We start from the raw sequence: 24,998 nt of genomic DNA, 5'->3' as shown, positions 1-24,998 counted from the left end.
ACTGTCTGCACATTGATCATCAGACGGAGCTGCCCCCTACAGATTACGCCCTACTCCCACATTCTACATTAGTTAGGCACATTAGAGGTGCGAAGCTCCCACATTGCATGCCCACGGTTTTCGTAGATGCAGTGATGCTGCCCGCTGCAGTGCCTTTTATTTCACTGTAGAGCACTTGACTTAGCAGAACCAATCTCTTCAGTTGAGGTTTTCAAGAGAGACACAAAAATGCGAGAGTTGGTCAGGCCACTTTTCCTTCGAGGACCACTTAGTTCACAGGTCATGAAGCCCCGCAGGCCATGTATAAAGTGTCAATTAATGCTTTTGCATGAATTTGCATATATTGGAAGCTTGTCAGACGAATGGGACTTGGTGTTCACAACTAGAGGGGTGTTAAAATGGTGCCGGGCCTCCTGTTTTTTGAGCTGAGGACTGCTTTGCCGTCAGTGTTGGCCTTCAGCCCAGCCCAGTTTCTGACCCACCAGTGAGTGAGCAGTATGGAGACCAGGCCTTTCCACAACTCCAGGCCTGTGTGTTTGAAACAGGGGGTAATATTAGTGCAGGTAGAAGCTGAGTTGTGAGGCCTCTGTGGGCTGAATAGTTGGGACTTGGGGCTGAGTATGCTGCAGTTTGGACACCTCCCCTTTTAAGAAAGGAGAATAGCCTCCATGTCAACCTCAGTTTGATAACACTCCTGTGAAGTGCCTTGGGAGGTTTTACTGCATTAAAGGTGCTATATAAATGCAAGTTGTTAACAGTAGACAATTTTATTTTCGATTATTTATGCATCTTTAACTGAAGGACTAACCCTCTCTGTATAACAACGCAGTAACACACTGTCATGTGCCAGCACCATAATAGACAGGCTCTGATGTGTATCAGTAAAAGTGTTGAGATTTTCTTTTTCAAGCTCATAAATGCCTCAGATACTCTGCAGCTGGTAAGAGATTAACATTAACAGCCCTGTCTAATAGCCCTGTAAAAAAAAAAGGTGTAACTGTACACAATGAATGATCTGGGCTGAAGAAATTCTGAATTCCTGGAATCTGAAGTGAAAAAAGTAAATGCACAGCAGGTCAGTCAGGGTCTGTAAGGCAAAAGACATTTTCCAGTGCTCTTTTATCTTTCAGTATGCGGTTCTGCTCCTACATTCTTCTCTTCTCAGATGCTGACTGGCCTAGCATCATAGAATGGTTCCAACACAGAAAGAGGCCATGCGGCCCATCGAGCCCCTGTCGGCTCTCTGCAAGAACAGTTTAGCTAGTCCCACTCCCCTGCTGTGTAGTTCCAATGTTTTTTGTTGTTAATTTCTGGCATTCTGCTGGATACAAACTTATTAAAATAGCAGAAAGGAATGTGAGCTTTAATTCAGCACCCTGGGACACTAGAGGGGAAGAACATTCCCTTGCTGCAATTCCTTTAAAATTGAACGGCCCATTTATATTGCCTCTCTTCTTTCTTCCTGCCACGTTGCATTTCACACATCCCTCTGCATTCAATTTCACCAGCTTGACCTTTTCAGTAGAAGTGCATCAAATGTGCATCTGTGTCTGCCATAACTCAGACTTTCATACTTTGTGTCAAAAGCATAAAAAGAGAAAGAAAACCCAGATTTCCTAAGATTTGAGTTACCGATCTTGACAATGGTGCTCATGAGGCAGTCACTAAGGCCCTGCTTGCTTCCCCATAGCGAGAGAGTAACTGAAGGGCAAAGTCATTCCGGGTGGCTTTTGGGCAGTTTTTTTTTGTGCAGGATTATCTCTGGTTTTTCCCTGACCTTTACAGCTCGGCTTTCACTTGGGGCCAGAAATTTACAAGTAGGTGCAATTACAAATGAGGTTTAATTGGCTTCACAAGTTTACAAGCAAGTACTGTACCCTGACTGAGAACCCCTTCCTCACCAGAATCACTTGAGCAGAGGTCTTAAAGAGACAAGCCCATCTTAAAGGCAGTTCTACTTTAGCAGCCAAGAAAACATCATAACCCTAGGCTAATGAGCAACGCCACAGGGAGATTCATGACCGCACATAATTTTTAAAAATACACTTTTTAAAACATGGGCATTTCCTTCATTTGTACTCCAGTTTTATAACCCTGAGAAATCCAATCGGTTTTATGCAAGAAGCCTCTCTTAATTTGATGACCGAGTTCAATTGGCTCTCACTGTGTTAACGTGAAGCTCGACATGAAAATTAAATTGAATCAAAAGATGGCAAATTTGTTACGACTTCATAATCCACAATTCCTTGACACTCGGAATCGTCCATTCTCGGACTCAAGAGTTGGAGACTGGCAAGGATGTTGCCTCCCATAAGTCCTTGCATCCAAGCTCACAATGACCTCTGACCTCACAAAAAAGACAAGAGTCACCAAGAAAATTGGGGTTCTAAATAAAAACCTGAAACAGCTTTGGGACTTATTTTAAATCCAGAAGTTTGGTATAAAATCATTTTTCATATTATAAATATTTTTAACATGTACCTTACTGTAATTGTTAAACTTCATGAACCTAATCTCTCATTATACATTGAAAAGTGCTCTAGAAATCTTGCTTGATGACGCCTTATGAACTGAGGAAGCTGACACTAATTTGCTCACTAGTTAAATGCTTGCAGAGAGTTATCAATAACCAGTGACATTTTAATAACATTTAACTTTTACTGGATAATGAGATGAAGGTGAATGATTGAGTGGGTGCCTCACTGGAAGAGGGGAGCAGAGAGCTTATTAAAGTAGGAGCCAAAAGACTGATTCTTTAATCAGCTCAACCACCCTCCAGCCGTACTGGAGACTATTCAATTGCACACTACAGTCATTAGTGGATGGCTAAGACTATAGCTGAGATTTTCTGTTCAAATTACGCCAATTCCTGGGGATAACTTGAGAGTAGCATGTTGGGAAATTCTTCGGGAGATGTTTACACCTGCTGTCCACTCACTCCTGCTACTTCCAGCCGACGTAACAATAGGCGTTTAACACACCTGCCCAAATATGGGCGAGTGTTTTATAATTAGATGCAAGTGACAAGAATGCATTACGTGACATTGCTCCCACCTTCGTAACACTGAGCCAAAGGGAACCCCTTTGTACCCATAGCTTTCATCCAACGTTGCTATGGGGAGTGGAAGATGCTATGTGGTTTATATTTTAACATCCCTGACTGGAATTCACTCAGTTGCAGATGATTGATTCCACTCCCCAGCCCCGTAACCTCGAAATCATCAACAGAAAACTACTCCTCCTCTTCAGCTATCAGCCACTCGCTATAGTAGCAGAGCCAGAGACAGGAGTGCATATTTGTGACAGGAACAGGTTACACTTAATGCCACTGTTACAATTGAATGGACTATCCCAGCAGACAACTCATTGCAATACTGCAAAGCGGAATTTGTTGGCACAGCTAATGCAAGAACAGTGTCGCACAGTAAGGGTACCGGCCCCTTCCAATATTCTTTTCCTCCATGTGGAGGCATCCATTCGGAAGACGTCCAGCTTAGCCGTGATTGGGAAGTTGCCTGATGTGGAGCGCCAGGGAATGGTCCGTGCACTGCCACTCTGCGATACCACTGTAGCCAGAATAACTGTGGGGGTGGGGGGAAGGGGGGGGGGGGCGGAAATTTGTTCACACCTGAATGAATTGGCCCAGGGTGCACCAAATATTGGGCCTCGTTATCATCGAACTGGCGAGTTGTGAACACTTACTGTAAATTGCCAGGCAGTTCGCTGGAGAAGAAGCCCCGAAGATCAGGTTGCTGTGTTGCCAGTAGCGACCCTCGGGTAAGGGGCTGAGAGAGTTGGGTGCAATTTAGAAGGGGTGCTATTGGAAGAGGGTGGGTGGTGGTGACAATCAGCACAGCAGGTGGCATTGGCTGGAATTGGGGAGGGGAGGAGGCTCGAGGTTGCAAATGATGGCGGGGGAAGCAATCTGTGGCCGTCAGCGACTTGTGATTTAATGTGGAGCTGGGAGGAGCACACCTGTTTTGTGGCAGCTGCAGTGGTCGCATGTAGACCTGGGTTTGTCTGAATGCAGGGTCAACCAACCTTACGGAGAAGGGGCCACCTCCAACAGGCTTTAAGACCCTTATTTGCATATGCAAGACTTGCACTGCCCACATCATGGGGAAGGGGCCGTCAGATGTGAGTATCCCACTGGATATCAAGCCAGGAAGCTCTACTCAGTGTCTGGAGCGAGGTTTAAACCCTGCACCCACTGACTCAGAGGTGCGAATGCGACCACTGAGCCAAGGGCTTCCTCCATGTGATGTTGGTTAATGAGAGGTTGCTGGGCAGTATGTCAGGAATTTTTGACCTTTCTTCAAAGTTCCCTTAATGCATAGCAAACGCTGACTTATTTATTCCCAGTACTGATTCCTGCTGCTGTGATGGGTGGCATCATAATTCCACAAGCATGCTGAAATTCGCTGTCGGAGCTCCGCTGGGAGTAAGCTCCTCGGAATGCCCCTTCCTCACACGCACTTTTATCGGGGAGACTTCAGAGACTCGGTAGAATAAAGAAAACAGAGTGAGTCTATTAGCCTTTGTCAGCCCCAGCACTTCAAACCCCACTGTTTCCATTTCACATCACAGTCACTGGGGACAGAGGTTTTTTTTTAAAAATGCCAAATATCAAATGTGCAGTCTTTCCTTTTAGTTGCTACATCACTCAGTGCAAGGCAGCTTATCATTTAAAGAAGTTGAGGTTAACAGTGGTAGAATTTTTGCAGCAAGAAAGAAGCCATTCAGCCGATCATGACAGTACTAGCTCTCTCAAAGTGCTGTCCCTATAGTCCCATTTCCCTGCCTGGCCATTGCCCTATGCTGGCTCTCTGAATGAGTTCTCCCCCCTTAATTCCATTCTTCTGGCCTCTTAAATTTTATTTTCCAAATATTTCTTTATAAAAGCTATCATGAATTCTGCTCCCTCCGCTGCTTCTGGTTAAATATGTCATGTCCGAACAACATTTTTGTAAACAAAAACTTTCTCCTAACCTCTCTGTCCATTTTTGTGGCCGGGGTGGGGTGGGGGGGAGGTGGCGGTGGCCTTAAATTGAAGCCCTCCAACTCACCGGCCAAATGGAAATAGTTTCTCCTGATTTACTTTTATCAAAATCTCTCATATTTTTCACCCCTCTACCAGATTGCCTTGTAATCTTCTTTGTTCTATTGAAAAAGCCCCAGTTTCTCTACACTCTTCTCATACCTAAATGCCGGAGTTCAGCTTAGGGAATCTATTCTGCACCCTCTCCGTGGCCTTCGCATCTTTCCTAAGGTAAGGCACCTCACCCCAGGCAGCACGTCTGAGCGGCCATTCTTTATCTGTGAGCCTAGGCAGTAAATGATGGCTTCTCAGCTGTAGGAGGCATCATGCTTGAGACCCATCCTGTCCTCATTCAGTGTCCTACATTGTACTAGGAGTCACTGGATAGTGTTTACGAGCTGCAACCTTAGCTGGTTTCCCCCTCCTCTTCTGGTTCAATTCCTGACAAACTTAACAAGCTGACACCCCAATGGGTAGGATCAACACGTAGCCAGAAGCTGGACCAATAGCGTCTGTGCTGGCAAACATGCCCTGTTTTAGTCGGTTAACGCACATTCAGGCGTCCCCAAGCATTGACTCTGCAAATCTGCATGTTGTTACCCGGGCTTAAGTAGGCAGGTTACACCTCCCTGGGGAGAGTACAATCTCCACTCGCCCCACCTTGGGCAAACAGAGACTCCTAACCTGTGTCTGGGCTCAACCACTCAGCCCAGAGTCTCCCAGACATGGTGACGGGTCTGTCTATGTGTGTACTAGACATGGCTGACCAAAAACTAGGGCCAAGTTTAGCATCTTGCTATTAGTGGCCTGGCTGGGAGCAGCTAAAGCAGCACAGACTGGGGATGGAACCAGGGACCTCTGGGCTGGATTTGTCCAGAGACTGCATTTTGTTTCTCTCATAATAAGTAATAAAATCAAGGGACCAGCAGTGAAGTTAATATGGCCTCCAACCATTTGCTGCCTGCTTCACCTTGACCTGTGATAGACCTCGAGCCCCACCTGTCTTTGAATCTCCACAGGATGGCTGGCGTGACATGCGGTCAGACTGATTGCACTCTTCTGTGGTTGGGGCACGTTGTTAGGGCCAAGTAGAGGGAGATTTGCTTTGTGTCTTTACCTAGCCTGGCTATGCTTGATGCTGAAATAAATCCCCCCAAAAATGCTGGAAATACTCAGCAGGTCTGGCAGCATCTGTGGAGAGAGAAGCAGAGTTAGCGTTTCAGGATAGTGACCTTTCATCAGCACAATGCTTGATGCTGAAATTGGGAGCCCAAATCTGGCAGCAACTAACCTCCATCACCTTGATGAGTATAAAACACTCTCTATAAAAGTGTTTAGTTTAAGACTCACATATAAAGTAAGTCTTTTCTCAAAGATTGCCATTGGACTTCCCCAGTTTCACCACTGGCTGCAATTTTCCAGTACAGTTTATGACTGTTCACAGGTTCCTGGGATGAGGGCATTATCCTAGCAGGAGAGATTGAGTAGACTAGGCTTATATTCCCTGGATTTTAGAAGAATGAGAGATGATCCAATTGAAACATATAAAATTCTGAAAGGACTTGACAGGGTAGCTGCTGAGAAAATGTTTCCCCTGCCTGGGGAATCTAGAACACAGGGTCGCAGTCTCAGAATAATAGGTCACACATTTAGAGGTGAGATGAGGAGAAATTTCTTCACTCCAAGAGTTGTGAGTTTTTGGAATTCTTAACCCCAGAGGTCTGTGGATGCTCAGTCGTTGAGAATATTCAAGACAGAGATTGATAAGATTTTTGGCTATTAAGGAATATGGGGATAGTGTATGAAGGTGGAGTTGAGGTAGGAGATCAGCCTTGATCTTGCTGAATGGTGGAGCAGGCTCGAAGGGCCAAATGGCCTACTTCACCTTCTATTTCTTATGTTCGCATGACCTTCCTGTCTGAATGCAATGTCATCACTTGAGTACCGAGCAAATAACACTCCAAAGCGACCAAACCTCATTCCATTTTGGGGAGACCCTGCAACCAAAGGTCATGAATCTCCAAGTCCAGTGGCTCTGTATCTTTAAAACATAAAACAGTTGAAAGAAATGACGCCTTTACAGCACGGCCTACAGGAACAGCAACCACTGCATTTCAAAGTAGTTCATTGCATGCGAAGAACGTTGAGATGTGATTAAATCGCTGTATAAAGCTTCCTCTTTAATTTGCTCCATTATGTTATTACAGTTCGCAAGGTGCCTTCATGTGGAAACAGAAAAGGGTGCAGCTTCATCACTCAAAATGATTACTTTTTGATTCTTTGTTTTCCAGATGATTCTATATATGAGTCGCCCGAACCGTATCACAATAACAATGGGATCACGACCTTTAGGATTTCTTGGTTCATTGTAGCGACAGCTCTCGTCCTGTTGTTCCTCACATCATAGCACTCGAAGAAGAAGGGAACAAAAGAAATAATTTTTATGTAAGTGACTGAAACCAAAATGGAGGCGGCAAGGGATTGACATGGGTCACGCGGAAGAGACTCCATTTTCTGAAAAACCTTGCCGTCAACACAAATTATTCGAGGGACAGATATGCTCCATTAATGCTTTGTGAGACTGGGAACTCTCATTTTCTTGTGAAGCACTGACTTGGGTCCGCTTGGGTTTGATATAAAGTACCCAGATATAGCAACAGGTATCTCCATGGAGGTCTCCAGACACAACCTTTCTCAAATGGAATCTATGTTGGTGCAATCCTTCGTTCCACCCATAGGCCAAGACTCGAGCAGGATGAAGTTAGATGACTTCTGGGAGTTTTCAATCATTTACGGCCCCTTTAAATGCAACTTCCTTTCGCCATGCTCCACGCAGGCAGCCACAAATCTGCACAATCTTTTGCTTGTTCTTGTTTTAATTTTTTTTTTCTATAAATGCTTTGAATTGACGTGAAGGTTCAGCCTGAGTGGCAGTTTCGGAAGGGGTGAGCGTTAGTGCAGTTCATGCTGTCACTTCCTAGTTTCAGTCAGAAAGGGTGGGGTGGGGGAGAAAACTGTAGCAGTTTCACTGCAGGTGAAAGTGCGATTGCTACGGGATGATGAATATTCTCACGCGGTGATCTGGCAGTTTCCTACTGCCCGTGTCAAAGTGGATACCACCCCTCTCCCTGGAGCCCCAAGTGCACATCGCTGAGGTTGCCTAAGACATAATAACCCAGACGTTACAATGGGCGAGATCAGTGGATGAACACTGAGCATAACATTCCTCTGCCACCTATCCATTTCAAGCAAGTGGCGTTCATGGCAGCGTTTAAATGGTGGACAGGAGAAATGTCTTGCAAATGCATTAAACGATCGCCTGCTAATGGGGTTGCCAACTTTGATTGGACATATTCCTGGAGGTTTCATCACTTGACCTCCCATCTCCGATCACCCTGCGCAGTCAAACAGCCTTTTTATCCCATCTCCAATATTTTCATAACTGTTAAAACCACAATTTTTTTTCCAATGCCTCAATGATTTCCCTCCCATTGTTGCTTGCCACCTTGTCAATTGCTAATTCCTGGAGACTCCAGGACAATCCTGGAGGGTTGGCAACCCTTCCTGCTAATCTCATGGAGAATAATTTCTAAGCTAATAATAATAGAATATTAATACAATGCCTCAGAATTGGAGGAAGGGTTTAAATCTGCAGAGTTTAAGTTGCGATGGACACCTCAAAGGCATCTAGACTAGCACAAGTTTTAAAAAAAATAAAAGTCACCTCTGAAGTTAAGAAAAAACAGATAGACTCTCTGTAAGATATTTATATATACATTTTAAAATCTGTACAACTTGTTATACAACAATAAATGAGGGTTTTGCCTTAGATGCAAAGGTGACAAAATTCTTGGAAACGCTGAAGTTTTAGTCAGTTGTCAGTACAGGACTATTTGCTTCCCATTGCAAATGATTAAGACAGCCGGACTTGTTGGGAGGTACATGATAGGTTAGAGACTTCCTTGTGGCTGGGCATTGTGGCATTAAACAAGCTGAAGTCAGCGGAGGATGGAAAACTGCAGCATCCATTTCCCTTTCAGCTAGCGCATCTATTTTCTCATCACCTTGGTGTATTTACAGCTTAGAAGACTACTGAATGACTTGTTGTGGCAATTCTGTTTCTGTCACGCAACGGAATATTTTTACTAACTTGGATTGAGAATACTTTGTGTGTGTGTATGTGTGTGTGTGTGTGTATATATTAAATATATACACCTGCTTATATATATGTAATATATATATAAAATATATACATAGGTCAGTGTTGGCGGTCCTCTTGCTCACTCTGCCACACACAACAGGATTACAGGGATTATTGTTTCACAGGCCAAGCTCTCGACCTCACTTCCCAGGGGGGCCATCTTTTAATGCAATGCGGATGAAATTGACTACCATATTAAGAGCTGTACATAAAACCAAATAATCCCTGATGTTAGTGAGAGGACGAGGCTGTTGGGGCGGAGGGAATTGGAGGGCATCCTGTCAGACTATATGCTTTTAAAATTTAGCTTGGGTTAGTGAGGTATTTGAGTTACAGGCATTTGACAACCAGCTGAAGTGAATGTTTTATCCTTGTCTTGTTAGCTTTTTCTCCGTTCCTGTTAATTGAAGATGTAGATTGGATAGTTTAGTTGTCAATTTCGAGTCAGTTTCACAAATGTTGAAAGTCATGTCTTTATATAGAAAAAAAGGAAAAAAAGAAAGACTTCCATTTATATAGCGTCTTTCAAAATCACAGGACATCCCAGAGTACTTCAAAGCCAATTAAGTGCTTTCGAAGTGTAGTCACTGTTGCAATGTAGGAAACGCGGCCGCCAATTTGCACACAGCAAGATCCCGCAAACAGCAATGTGGTAATGACCAGATAATCTGTTTCTGTAATGTTGGTTGAGGGATAAATATTAGCCAAGACACCGAGGATAACTCCCCTGCTCTTCTTCAGAATAGTGCCATGGGATCTTTTACATCCATCTGAGAGAGCAGACAGGGCCTCAGTTTAACATCTCATCTGAAAGACACCATCTTTGACAGTGCAGCAGTCCCTCACTACTGCACTGAAATATCTGCCTAAATCTGCCTCCAGTGCTGGAGTTAGTTTTCAACCCCACAACTTCCTTACTCAGAGGCAAGAGTGCTACCAACTGAGTCACAACTGATATGGCAAAGGGTGGAACTGTCAGCAAATGCAAGCCCTGTAATGTGAGATCTCTGCGAGAAAATCATCAGAATGAAATAATTACTGTAAAGAAGAGCCTGCGTTTGGTACAAAATAATAAAATAAAATACCATTAACATAGGACCAGAAAAGTGAATGAAAGAGTATAGGTAATGGCAATCACAGAACATGAACAATATCGGACATATTTATTAAATGAAAATTGTATTTCAGTGTTACAAGTGGAAACTGGAAAACCTGTCTTTAAAGTGAGTTATCATTTCACCTGGTCAATCAATAGGAGTTAAAAGCTCATTGCAAACCTCTCATGTTTTCCACCTTTTTATTAAGGTTGCTTATTGTTCAACATTCCTCTCTTGAGAACTTCCATCGACTGAGATGGGCAGGTTTTCTCTGCTCAACAGCAGCTTCCTCACAGGGACCCACTGCTCATTGATTTTTCTGCTCAAAGCATCACTGGGCGGAACGGGGGGGGGGGGAGGTGATCCAGTTCAGGTAAACTGCGTCTCTTTTGCCTCTGGGGGCTCTGCAGCCACTGGCTCCTGCAGCTGAAGTTGAATCCGTCAGAATTTTTTTTTTAGCCAAGTTAATATTCAACTTTCACTGGACCTCCTGGCTGCCACTGGTTTTAATGATGGGGGAGGGGAGGGGAATGGAATGTTAGTAAACATGCTGCTGCGTGGTAACGCCAAGACATTACAGTCACTCTCCCAAGAGCCCCAGCTATCATGTAAAGACCCTAATTCAGCCAACAGCCATTTGAGAACATATTTAAGGGCCTAGAACTTTGTGACCTTGTCATTGAATTTGTGGTGCCTCTAACCACCAACCTCCCCATGCCCCCAAGAATTGAAATATGTAAATACTGTGCTACGAGTGCAACTGTCACCATGATCTGTAATTGGAAGAGGCCAATAGAGGATGTAACTAGTGGAATAGATAAGGGAGAACCAGTGGATGTGGTGTATTTGGAATTTCAGAAGGCTTTCGATAAGGTCCCACATAAGAGATTAGTGTGCAAAACTAAAGCAGATGGGATTGGGGATGAGGTACCGACATGGATAGAGAACTGGCTGACAGACAGGGTCTTTTTCTGAGTGACAGGCAGTGACTAGTGGGGTACTGCAGGGATCAGTGCTAGGACCCCAGCTATGCACAATATATATTAATGATATAGATAAGGGAATTAAGTGTAATATATCCAAGTTTGCAGATGACAGAAAGCTGGGTGGGAGTGGGAGCTGTGAGGAGGATGCAGAGAAGCTCCAGTGTGATTTGGACAGGTTGAGTGAGATGGCAGATGCAGTATAATGTGGATAAATGTGAAGTTATCCACTTTGGTGGCAAAAACAGGAAAGCAGATTATTATCTGAACGGCGATAGATTGGGAAAGGGGGAGTTGCAGCGAGTCCTGGGTGTCCTTGTGCACCAGTCGCTGAAAGTAAGCATGCAGGTGCAGCAGGCAGTTAAGAAGGCAAATGGCATGTTGGCCTTCATAGCGAGAAGATTCGAGTACAGGAGCAAGGATGTCTTGCTGCAATTATACAAGGCCTTGGTGAGACCACATCTGGAGTATTGCGTGTAGTTTTGGTCTCCTTATCTGAGGAAGGATGATCTTACTATGGAGGGACTGCAGTGAAGGTTCACCAGACTGATTCCTGGGATGGCAGAACTGACGTATGAAGTGAGATTGGGTCAATTAGCCTTGTATTTGCTAGAGTTTAGAAGAATGAGGACTGGACAGACCAGATGCAGGAAAGATGTTCCCGATGGCGGGGGAGTCCAGGACCAGGGGTCACAGTCTAAAGATAAGTGGCAAGCCATTTAGGACTGAGATGAAGAGAGATTTCTTCACCCAGAGAGTGGTAAACCTGTGGAGTTCTCTAACACGGAAAGCAGTTGAGGCCAAATCATTAAATATATTCAAGAAAGAGTTAGAGGCTAAAGGGATCAAGGGATATGGAGAGAAAGCGGGAACAGGTTACTGAGTTTGGATGATCAGCCATGATCGTATTGAATGGTGGAGCAGGCTTGAAGGGCCGAATGGCCTGCTCCTGCTCGTTTTTTTCTATGTTTCTATAACTTCAGATCTCTTAATTGTGTTTTGTGTGTTGTTGCTTGTCCAACTCTTGTACCATTTTTGACCCAGCTTCCAGACCACCCAATATCTACCTGAGGTATCAGTCAAAATCCAGAAAATGCAGCTTTTGATCTGTGCAAGTTGGCACACAGAGCTGCAGAAAATGAGAATGCAATGAGCATTTCAAGGTCATCCAAATGAGTACAGTATATGTTGTTCTGTATCAGCAGTAGAAGAAAACGTTCTCGCAATCCCCTGCGTTATCTGAGATTGAAGACTCCAGCAATTGCCTGTCTTTGTTACAGATTCCTGCATTGTAGGTACAGGACTGGCTCAATGGACCAAGCTCCAGTTGATCCCACAAACTGAAGTAACATTCCTGCCTTCAAATAGAACAAAACAAACTAGTTTCCAATTCTCTGTGGCAAATTAAGAAATGCGATACACCCTATCCCATGTCTATCGTTCTGCTGGGGAATAGTCAGCAGTGAAATATTATATAGAAAATCATTGTTTCTGAAACTGTTTTTAAGTGGCAGAGGATACTCAATCCTCGAAGGGCGAGCTTGACAAAATTACAAGTAGTTTGCAAGCCTCTTACATTAAGTTGTGCATTTATATATTCTGTGTATAATTGCGATATAGTTGTTGCTTGGGAGGAGTTAATCTTGAGTCAGTGTAAAAATACAATGTGGTTCTCTACCCAAGTTTGTTGGAATTATTTAACCATGGCCCTATCATATACCCGCACTTCATCCAATTTGGTTGTTATGTGCTTGGATGGGGGAAGAGGAGAGATCTAATCAGTAGTGTTCGGTAACACATCACCTGAACAAGACCTCGCTGCTGTTTATTATGGGTTCTGACCTCTCGGAATGCTTTCTGATATAAAATGTTAAATTGGCTAAAAGGAAGAGGCCGTAAAATTTGAAACAAATTCTTTTTAAATGTGTATATCCCCTTTAGCTGAGTTAGAACGATGACAAACGTAGCCAGAGCTGCATGTCTGTTTTGCAGGGTTTTCATTACTTAGTCTGACTCTATGCCTGCACTTTCTATATCACTTGGACCTAGTCCTGTACAAAGGAATAGAAAGTCATGAAATATGAGCCAAGAAGCTTTCAAAAAAATGTTAATTTCATTTTACACATCACTTGTGTCCTGTAAATCTGATGTTAATCCTTTGATTTGCAGTCGATGTAAGAGGGGAAAGCGCACATGGACACTACCATTTTGCACAGGAGGCTTCCGGAGTACAGCTGTGCTGTCCCACTGCAGGATTGTAAATCAGTAAATTTAAATTGAAGGATTAATGTTATTAAAACATTGGGAAGTCTGCCAGAAATATCCCATTGCCAATCTGCAGCTGCACCTAGGCTGTGTATTTTGTATAAATATCATCAACTGGAAGATCATAACTAGGATGACATTGTACTGTAGATATCATTCTGTAAACAGTTTTACTAAAGCTTCACTTGGCCTTTGCCATTGAGTATTGTCTGAGTGCAAATTGCCTTCCTTTTAAGGGTGGGAGTATTACAAACTATTAACAAGTATTTACAGCACAGAAACATACATACATACACACAAAATAAGAGCAGGGGTAGGCCATACGGCCCCTTGAGCCTGCTTTGCCATTCAATAAGATCATAGCAGATCTGATCTTGGCCTCAACTCCTCTTTCCTGCCTGTTCTGCTCAACCCTTGACTCCCCTAAAGGGCAAGAATTTGAATATATTCAAGGCTGAGATAGACAATGAGCCTCCACAGCTTTCTGGGGTAGAGAATCTCAAGGATTCACGACCCTCAGAAGAGATTTTTCACCTCTGTCTTAAATGGGCAATCCCTTATTCTGAAACTATGCTCCCCAGGGTGGAATTTTATGTTGTCCCCCGTGACAGGTTTGAAGGCTGGGAGAGCATAGAATCGGGTGGGCTGCTGGCAGCGGTGGCGAGGGCCTTCCCGCCCCACCACCAACTGGGTCCTTTAACTGGGTAATTCCAGGCCTTTTCCCGGCACAGCCGCAATTACTCGTGCAGTGGGTGGTCTGTCACAGGCTATTTGGCCCAACAGGTCCATGCCAGTGTTTCTGCTTCCCAAAAGCCTCCTCCCACCCTTCTTCATCTAACCCCATCAACATATCCTATTCCTTTCTCTGAGAGTCACATACATGAGAATGCAACAGTACATGCTGAGTTTAGGCAGGTGGCACTCATGCCCTGAGGCCCCATTTGGAAACTTGTTTCCTCTTCACCAATGGCCTTTATCAAACTTGCTTCTCCATGTTCCCTGCGGTATTTCAATTACAACCTCTCTGGCTGAGGAAAGTTGACTAAGTTGGGATTCAGTGACGTTCTCTCCACTTATGTTGCAGTCCAGAAAAAAAGAGGGTAAGGAAATGCTATGAGCAGGCAGGGCTGACCCAGCAAGTCAAAGGGACCTATTAAGAATTACATTGAATTTTACAGCACAGACACAGGCCTTTCAATCCAACCGGTCTGTGCTCCACACGCGCCTCCTCCCACCTTATTTCGTCTCTCCCGATCAACATATCCCTCCGTTCCTTTCTCCCTCGTATACTTATCTAGCTTCCCCTTAAATGCATCTATGATGCTGCCTGTGCGGAATTGCCTGGTCGTACTTGACAGCTGTTGTGCGACATGATCGAATTGAGAAATTCAAAATGTGGGGAGTTAGAGATGCAGACCCACTTCCCTCTGCTCTCTGACCACTGCACTGCAGCATCTCTCGCCCTCCAGTAAGACACCAGTCAGGCTCATGGCCTCTTCACAAAGCTGGCTTAAGCTAGCCCGCTGGCCTGTGGATCATTCAGCAAGAGGAGGAAGCGTCAAACAGCTGAGCTCTGTGATCGCCCCAAGATCATTGTTGCCAAGATCCAACCCCACTTTTACTTCCATGCTTTTTACAACCAATCCCTGTGATTCAGCCAAGATCTCCTCAATAATAACACTGATTTTGAATGACACCTCTATGAAGGATTATGATCATTGAATGATGCAATTTGTCCAACTTACAATATGATTGGCAGTTTAAGCACAATAGAGCAAATGGCAGATAAGCGAGAAAGTAATTGGATCAGTCAATCACAAGAAGAAATTTGAATACTTTTTTTGGATTTTAGCTGTTTGATTCATCACTTACTCAACAGCCCATGTCAAAATGAGGCTTTGCAAACAGTGAGCTGTTTTGAAGTTACTGGCAGTTTTGTGAGTCGTCAGAAGGACAGAGTAGTATAATTTAAAATAGTAATTGAGAGAATAGTCTTGTGATTTCTTTGCGTATGATAAGACTATAGGGCATTGGGCAAATAGTTCTATACTGTGAGGTAATCGAAGGGCCATATCATCAATTTGGAGACTGCTTCTCCAATGGGCATTGCAGAATTCAGACATGAATCTTGCCCAAAATCTTTCCATTTCTCTTGTCAGCTTGTTCCATTTCCACCACAGTTCCTCCAGCTTTGATTTTTACTACTTCTTTTGGGGACAGGACCAGCGATTGGTAGGGCCAAATGACCTGCTTCTCTGCTGCAAATTCTGTGTAATAAGAGAATGCATTGCAGCTGCAGTGAATGACTTCAGATATCTCAGTAATTGGTCTACATCATTAAAAATTGCCCTGGATGATGATGAGGAGGAGTGCAGTCATTTATTGCATGTACCGGAGTCTTTGTCTTTGCAGTACTATGCTGGAAAGGGAAGTCAAGACTTTCCTGTAAGTAATAGCATTGATAACAGTTGCCTAGTAACTGCCAGTTCCTTGATTTTATTTTGTTTGGTGTTGTGATGATGAACAGTCATGTCATTGCCAGAGATGTGAAGTTTTCCTTGTGGGCAGTAAAAGGTAAGCAAAGCCAAATTGACAAACCTCTGTGAGCTTTATAGAGATGCTTCAATTTTGCAACGTACTGTGTATACCAATGACAGCCATTTGGTCCTGTGCACCACAAGCTCCTCCATGAAGATATAATGGAACGTAGAAAAGTTTCACGGACAAGCGATCACAATTTTGTCACAAGATCACAGCTCACCTGTGCTAAAGACAAGGGATGTGCAAAAACTAGCAAATCTAGAGCAGTTTGCTGGCCTATTGATTTTTAAAATGTTTATTATTTTAATTGAAAGTAATGCAGATAACATACTGTCACGACCATTTTAAAATACATGCTACAGTTAACAGAACAGTACAGACAGTGTAATAGCACATTGATCGCAACATGGAGGAAAATAATAAAAGCCCCTGGCTAGTGTACTCTGTTTTATTTTGATATAATTGCAATAATATATAATAAAGCCAGGTGTTGCTGTCTGTTTATCGCACTTGGCTGGCTGAACAATATGATTTTTGATCGTACAATGCCGTCATTTCTAAACCTGAAATGTTACTAAGTGCACTTTCCATTCTGAAAGATTATGCTGGACTACATCTAACGCCTGCCATTATTAGGATATCTAGAGCTGTTTACAAATCAATGTACTGGTTTCCCTTTCTTGTACTACATCAAATTGAAATGATTTTCATTCTAACCTCGTATTGCAGGCTCCTCCAGCTTTATATCCCCTCTCCCCTGTACATGCCATTCCTTTAACTCTGATCTAATGCACATCTGCATCCATCCCCTTCCCCTCCATTATTTTAGAGGGGTGTTGAGGAGAACTTTTTTCACCTGGAGGGTGAGGGTCTTAAACTCACTGCCTGAAAGAGTGGTCAAGGCAGAAACCCTCATCGCATTTAAAAAACATATGGATATGCACTTGAAGTGTCATAACCTACAGGCCAAGAGCTGGAAAGTGGGATTAGGCTGGAGAGCTCTTTTTTTTCGCTGGCACTGATACGATGCGCCAAATGACATCCTGTGCTGTAAATTTTCTATGTTTCTAGAGTAAACAATAATGCATTAATATAGTGACAGATTCTTCACCTGCATGGATTCTATCCTCTGGGATCCCCCTACCTAATCTCTGTGCTTCACCTTCCCTCGCCTTCAGAAACCCTACATAAAAACCCTTCTCTGATCCACAAAGCTTTTGCTCATCCCCTTCTTTTCCTTCTTGGCTGGGTGTACGTTTTCGCTAAACCTCTCTGGGATGTTCTTCACATTAAGGCTGTTATATCTATTAACATAGATGGTTGTTTTGAAAATGCTGTACCAACTTCCCACGATGTGGCACTGAGCAGCAAGTGGCAAAGACCTAGACCTATAGTGCAGGACACCAACAAGATCTAGAAGTGTGAAGTAGTGATGGTGCAGGAGGATGATAGACCATGGTGGGGTATTAAGGGCAATTATGCTCATGTAATTAGAAAATTCCCCTACCCGCTATTCAAAAGGGGCGAACCTCACTTACTTTAAAATGTTTAGCGCTTTCTTTAAAATAAAGGAATTTTATGTTGTCTTTGCTAATGATGTCACACAACAGGATTTTAACCTATCAAGGACCAAAGTGTGGGGGTTGGCGAAGAAAAGGTACAATAAAAAGTGTGATTGTAAAAATAATGCAGAGGGAGAGGTGCAGTAAAAAGATAGGATTTGACAACCACTCCAAGAAACATCCTTGTGGGACTGAGCAGTGTCGTCAAGTGGTGACGTGATAGTACCTCACTAGATCTTTATATAGCCTACAACCCTGTCACATTTAAACTGGCAACCATGTCCTGGAAATTGACTTAACGGAGATTAGATAAAGTGCAATGCATTAACTAACCTGTCACAAGTCCTTGTACGATGATCAATTTCTTCACTTAAAGTGTTGTTTTGCTGGCATTGCTCCTTAGTTTACAACACACAGTTGCCATGGTTGTTCCTAGATTGCTGCCTATGCAACAACAATGAATACATTTCAAAAAGTGATCCATTGATATAAAGCACTTTGGGTGCTTTATTGATGCATGTTCTTGCTTTCCTATACAGATTGCATGTTTCAGTGTATAATACAGACATACTGGCCAATGGAGAGGGAGCCTCACACAGAGGCCAGGGGTAACTAAGGGAGGTTGAATTGTCAGTTAGGTGTCATGTCATGGGCACCAACTGGAGCAGTGCCAATGCTGATTGAATCTCTCTGGGGGTGTTGCTGTAACTTTGTGAACTTCCCTGGCATTTAGGTTGGCTCATGGCCCTATTACGTAGTCCCTGGGCTATAAAGCACTTTGTGTGCCAGACAACCATTAGCTACAAAGGGGAATCAGATGTTGTAAAGCTTCTCCATGTTTAACCTCGGCCTGATCATTTGTTGGGTTATGTTGCATCGTGTCCTGACCGACATTGCCTGAATGATCTAATTTGCACCATTCAAGCAGCTTATAAATCTGCGGGTTTGTCCCTAGGCAGCTATACAGTGTTTATTAAGTTCAACAACTGTACTTTTCCCCCTCAATGTACAATGCATAGACCACCATCAGAAGGGCTATTTGTACACTTGACCTGAAAGAAAGACAAAAGGTCTCCACGTTTCATATTTTTGGGGATCTTTGAACAATATTCTATTACTTCTGGGACACTAGTTCAAATCCAGCCCATACAGATCGAGCAAAAGCTTTCTTTCTCTCAGCGCTGTCACTGGTCTTATCTGAAATGAGTTTGGGCAGTTCTTAACATTTCATACGTGTGTTTTCAAGTGTGAAGCCGCTCTGGGACTGAGCTTAATCCACTTCCCAATGAACCTGAATCAGTAGAAGAGCACAAACCCCCTCTGATTCAACAATTCGCAGCACTCTTTCTACATCCTCAGTGAGGCCTTACGAATGCAGAGTATGGGATGCATCATGCTGACCTTGGGAATGTACAGAAAAAGAGAGTTCTTTTTTTCTCTGAGGTTGGGATGGGGGTGCTCTGCTTGGTTTGTGGAAGTGGTTAATGCTGTCACTGGGTTTTCATGGATTAAAAGTTTCCTCTATTTCTCTAAAATATACAAAAGTAAAGATCAAAGCGATGCTTACCATGTTAAAAGGTAGCCACCTTGACATTACAGTTGGAGATGCAACCTAGTTTATCGAAGTTGTACATAATGCATATGGTGGCCCAATGATGCCACACACTGGTGGACAAATAACACTGGAGTGGCTCACGTCCACAGATCTCATCCAGATGGCCAAGTGAGGGCCCCTGATGGAATTAGAGCTCTTCACTGAGAGGGCTGAACATCTGTGAGGCACTCCAGGCTACTTCTTCAAACATCCTAGTGGCTAAAAGCTCTTGGTCGAGGTTGGATTCTTGTTGGATTTGCCCTCTCAGCTGGGGACAGTTGACTAACATGGAAGGAAACCTAAAAGAAAGGCACTAAAAAAAATCATATGTCAACTAAGTGGTAAAGCAAAGATGGCTTTAAATTCCATTGTGTGATGGTAGCACCTGAACACTTGATGCCATTTGTATGAAAATTCCACTGCCTGCTATTTCAATAGACACACTTATTGCAACAGGTTAAAGCCTTCATAATAATGGAGGCAGCAAATTCATATTGAGGTGTTAAAAGTTCAGATAATAAAGTTACAAGGTATAATTTTAATACTGTCAAACCAATGTAGTGGTGAAGATGCATTCTTCATCTTGTTGTATCATGAGTTCAAGACCAACACCACCTTCTTCAGAAATAGGTACAGGAAGTGAAAGGCTAATCGGCACCCGGACGAGAAAGGTAGTTTGACATTTGAGGTTAACCCCACATCTCAAGTGTTGACCTTTCCTCCTCTTCCAGATTTCACAGTGGGTGAAATTCATCTTGGAAGCCAACGTAAACTGAGCAATAGCGAATCGGAGCCTGTTTTACACTCTGCCTTTGTTCACTTCAATGGAACAGAAAATCAGGCTGTAAAGCTGGCTCTATTTTGCTATTGCCCGTTTTAGTGGTACCACCCAAGGTGCATCTTACATTCTATGGGTTTTCTTCTTAACTCAGCCAGCAGCAAAAGATGTGTTTTGCCAGTTGGGGCCACCAGATGGGTCGTCTCTGTCAGACAAAAACACTGCCTTTACCCCTCTCCATTCTAACAAGCCATTTTCCTGTTACCTAAACAATGAAGGACATCGCCATTGGTAAAGGAGGAGGGGTAAAGTTGAATCTGCTCTTTCTTTACCCACCATGATATTGGGGAATGTGGACAATACAGACAGAGACAGGGATAAACGTGGCGTACAACTGAATATAAAATTACCAAGCGCTGTCGTGCATGAAAACCTTGCAATCATTTCAGATGTGATCTAGTTTTTCTGCTTCTTTGCCCAGCTGTTCTGGAGTAACTCATCACTACAAACTCCCAGATCTCCTAGATGCTGTACCAACATGAAGTCTAACTCCTGTTCAGACCGTCTATGCCTTTTCCCGTGGCCAGTCTAGTAACCTTTGTTTGAATCTAAAATAAAATGACCTTCAATTGGAATTGATCCTACATAATTTAACTACACTTCAGTGAATATGAAAATGGTTTTGTACATGAAAAAGATGATCTTTGCTGGGATCTAATCTTATCAAAGTTTATATTCAGTGGGCTGTACTGTATTTCTTACTATATGTCTAAATGTAAAACAACTCACATTTACATTCAGACTGTTGACTTCTAGACAATGGTTTCTTACAACATGATCAATATTCTCTCTCCAAGGAAGAAAGTTTGACTGTATTCATTGTAAATAATTGTTGATGTAATAAAATATCAATAAACTCTTTTATAGCTGCAACTATTGTGTCAATAATGTGACAAATAATTATATACCACTTAAGATTGGTCTTAACTAATCAAGGCTCTGTGATTTGGCCAGCTGATTGAGATGTGACACCAGTTTTAACCCAGCACAGAACAGTAACAAAATAAAAGAACCTAATGCCTTAACTGAGCAGATTGAAGGAATCTGTCAGCTGCTAGAAGATCCCATCATGTGTTAACTCAGCTTCATTTCAAGGGCGGCACCTCTGACAATGCAGTACTCCCTCAGTGCTTCAGTGGAGTGTTAGCTTGGATTATGAGCTCAAGGTCCTGGGAATGGGCTTCAACACAGAATCTTCTAACCCAACAGCAAGATGCTACCATCTGGGCCATGCTGACTCCAGTATTACATGTAAGAGAGCATGGTTGACTCCGTGCATTCTTTCAGAAGTTAACAAAAAAAAAGCCCAAAAATCAATTTGCAGTTTTAAACATAGAAAATTGCAGGCAGGAAAAGACCAGCTGACCCATCAAGTCTGCCCTCACATATGATGGCTGCAGCACTATGACCAGCCATTTCCTACCCACTCTCCTCTGCATTCTCCCTCATCCCCCAGCCATGTAAGCTCCTGGGAGAAGCAAAAGAACAGTTAAAACCCAGGAACAATAAGCAAAAAATATTCGAGCTCAGGAGGTTCAGTGTGGTGCCTGGGCCAGTATTATATCCAGTCAGCTCTGGCACATGGATTTGAACCTAGCTTAGGCTAATACAATGAAAGTCTCCTCTGCACATTGGTTTTATTACGATCAAATGTAAATCCGCAGGAATGGACTCATAAAGCTGTCCATAATTTGGCACCAGGTGACAATCTCAGGCTGGTGGGAGAAACAGAAGAGTCACATTTATGTAGTCATGGGAGCCTTTTGGAGGTGAGAGTTAACAGAAGTTAACGGACACTCGTCCCATCAGCCCTCAGATGAATTTCGACCAGGTCCCAGAGGTGACAGGGTACAGTCTAATTCTCAGCAATGCCCCCACCCCCTCCAACCCTTCCCCAATTTATTTTATAGTAACTGTGAAACACCGTAGATTTAAAATAAAATTGGAAATCAATTCATATCAGTTCTACACAAAACACACTTGCAACTGAAATGGATTTATTAAAATAACATGACAAATGATCAGTGGGTGATTCTGTTTAAAATAGAATATCTTTTTTTATTTCCAAAATATACTTTATTCATAAAAATCTGTAAAAAAAAAAATACATGAGAAAACCGTTCTAAACAGCACCAGGTCAAAAATTACAAACCATGCAAAGGAGGCCAGTTTCCTTCAATGCATGAGTGAGTTGCCTCACAACCCTTGCATTTCATTTTTCATGCCATATACATTTTTCAGCAAATGAAAATTTTCCCAATACAGTTCAAGGGGTTTTCCATGGATCCAGCCCCTCCGTTCAGCTTGGTGGGGGGACCTTACACAGTGGTCTTTCCCCATTGAGCCTTTGCTGCAGCTGCCCCAAGCTTTAGTGCGTCCCTCAGCACGTAGTCCTGGACCTTGGAATGTGCCAGTCTGCAACATATGTAACGTGCTTTACAACGTTTTTAAACATTTGGTCAGAGTTAGGGGATGGAGTAGACGGGTAGGGGAAAACCACACCACATAATCATTCTGTCTCAGTCCTACTGCACAGTAAAGACAAGTCAATTTAAACTTAGTGTCATCTGTGCATGGTCTGTTTATTCAAACAGAATGAGCAATCTTTGTAAACTTAGGTGGCCTTTACATTAATTCTACAGTGCTATGCTAACTGTTGCATAATGATTCACATCTGTGTATTATGACTATGATGAATGCTTCAGTATGCTTGCTGACACTCCGAGAGCTGATTGAAGCATTTGTTGCAGTTGAGAGCTTTAATCGGTATGGGTTGCCATTTGCCAGCACTGAAACACTCAGTGTAACCACGAGCCCTGTCAGGCCTGGCTCAGTGTAAGCACTCTTACATTTGGAGTTAGGAGATTGGGAGTTCAAACCTTGCTCCAGTTCTTGAACACATGACCTGGACTGTCATTTTCAGTGTAGGAGTGGGGGGGAGTGCTGCATCCCTTGGACAAGACATTGAACTGAAGTGCTATCTACCTGTTCAGGTAGATGTTAAAAAAAAAAACCCAGGGCATTGTTCAAAGGAGAGCAGGAAGTACTCTGGGCATGCTGCCTAATATTCCTCCCTCAACCAATATCACCAAAACCGATTAACTGATCATTTAACTTGGTTACTGTTTGAGCGCTCCTACTGTGTGTACATTGTCATTCTTATGGCTGCTACATTTGTCTACAATGTGTCATTGGCATTTACCTTTGGACATGATGACATGCTTGAGGGCAAGTTCTTTCTTTGAAGAAATGTAGTGACAATTGTCTTTCAGAGAGAAAGACTTGCATTTATATAGCGCTTTTCACGACTTCAGAACATTCTAAAGCACTTTACAGCCAATTAAGTACTTTTTGAAGTGTAGCAGCAAACTCCCACAAACAGCTATGTGATAATGCCCAGATAATCTGATGTTGGTTGAGGAATAAAGAGTGTCCATGACACCATTCAGCCATATTTCCCAAATGCCTCATTTAATTTAGAGGCTACGATATTAACCAATGTCACCGATTAGCAGAAACACCAGTAACAACAGCACAGGCTCCCAAGCTACCAAAAGCAGCTGACTTATATTCCTGCGTCAATCACCAGACCTGGATTCTACCCACTCAACACATCATAGATTGAGAGGTATGTGTTAAGCTGTGGTTATTGGGCTTGTTGTGAAAATATGGGCTTCTACTGTGCTTTAAAGAGCGGACACATACTGAGATTCGGTGGTTTTCCTGAAATCAGGTAATGGAAGCACATTGGCCGCATAATTCATGATGACAAGGACTCCGTCAGTTAAGCAGGTTCCATTTGCTCCCTGGTTTTCCTTTCTCGTAAACAGTAGAGTCCCACATCTTGTTTAAACCACACATTGTTTCTACAACCGTAAGTTATTCTACAAATATTGGAGAATAATATAATAGCTTTAATGGAACCTTTCCCAACACAGGAAGCTGTGGCATGCTCCATGATACAGAGCTGCCATTGGTGATACGATCACAAGGTAAGTTGAATGCTGAGGCAAACTGGCTGGCACATAAATCATGGACAGTACCAAATTGTGGGCAATGTTCTCCTTTTTTAAAAATGTAAGTCAGTTCAATCAGCCTTTGATATGCACAGCACTGTGCATTCGTGCGAGATTTACATGGTAAGCTTGTGCGCTGTTTGGGATAAAAGGTTGTAATTTCCATTGAAAATATTTTTCGGTTTCAGCGCATGCTTTCCCTTTGGATTTATTGATCCTTTCTCAGGTTTGTCATTCAGGTTTGCCAGCAAATAAATAGTGAAGAAAGGAACACTGTCCATTTCAGGCCCCAATTGGGTTGCCAACCCTTCAGGATTGACCTGGGATTTCCAGGAATTACAGATTAGTTTCTTTGAACACTACTGTGAGCAACTCCTGAACAAAAAAAAACTGAGGGGCATTAAAAAGAATCATGTGATTTTCATTTTCTTTGAACAGTGCTTTTATTATGAATTAAAAAAAATACTGGAGAAGCGAACAAAAGGACTGGTCAAAGCGGTTGGAGGTGGGAGGTCCTTTGATGAAACCTCCAGGAACACATCCAACTACAGTTGGCAACCTGAGGCCCCAACATCACATGGCTTGATTCGTAGCAAAGGTTCCTTAGCCACAAAACCAAATCCTCTCCTATAGCAGGGTAACCATTAAGCATCTCCTCCACCGGCCACTCTGGACTCTCTGATTCTCAATCTGGTGCCCATCAGAAACTGGGTTGGGAGTACCCAATCAGAAACTGGGTTGGGAGTACCCAATCAGAAACTGGGTTGGGAGTACCCAATCTCATTGCAGATATTACCTTCACAGTCCGCAGACTTCCACCCCATCATTCTGGGCTGAAATGGAACCCACGGTCTTCAGAGGCA

The 24,998-nt window shown here is 43.1% G+C and overlaps 1 protein-coding gene across 3 annotated transcripts in view; it reads left to right on the top strand.

Moving 5' to 3' along the window:
• LOC137351589 (ephrin-A5-like) overlaps nt 1-20,984 on the top strand; it is a 347,596-nt gene extending 326,612 nt beyond the window's left edge. For 2 of the 3 annotated variants that reach the window (XM_068016174.1, XM_068016172.1), the window contains one exon: nt 7,330-20,984. In XM_068016174.1, the coding sequence (XP_067872275.1) occupies nt 7,330-7,445 (116 nt within the window). In that variant the 3' untranslated portion in view covers nt 7,446-20,984. The remainder of the gene's footprint in view (nt 1-7,329) is intronic. The other variant, XM_068016173.1, reaches the window with a different exon arrangement.
• The last annotated feature ends 4,014 nt before the right edge of the window (nt 20,985-24,998 follow it).

Source organism: Heterodontus francisci, chromosome 36 (assembly GCF_036365525.1).
Source record: "Heterodontus francisci isolate sHetFra1 chromosome 36, sHetFra1.hap1, whole genome shotgun sequence".
In the NCBI taxonomy this organism is placed as follows: domain Eukaryota; kingdom Metazoa; phylum Chordata; class Chondrichthyes; order Heterodontiformes; family Heterodontidae; genus Heterodontus; species Heterodontus francisci.
Note: the sequence above shows the minus strand (reverse complement) of the source record. Positions and strands in the feature narration are given on the sequence as shown.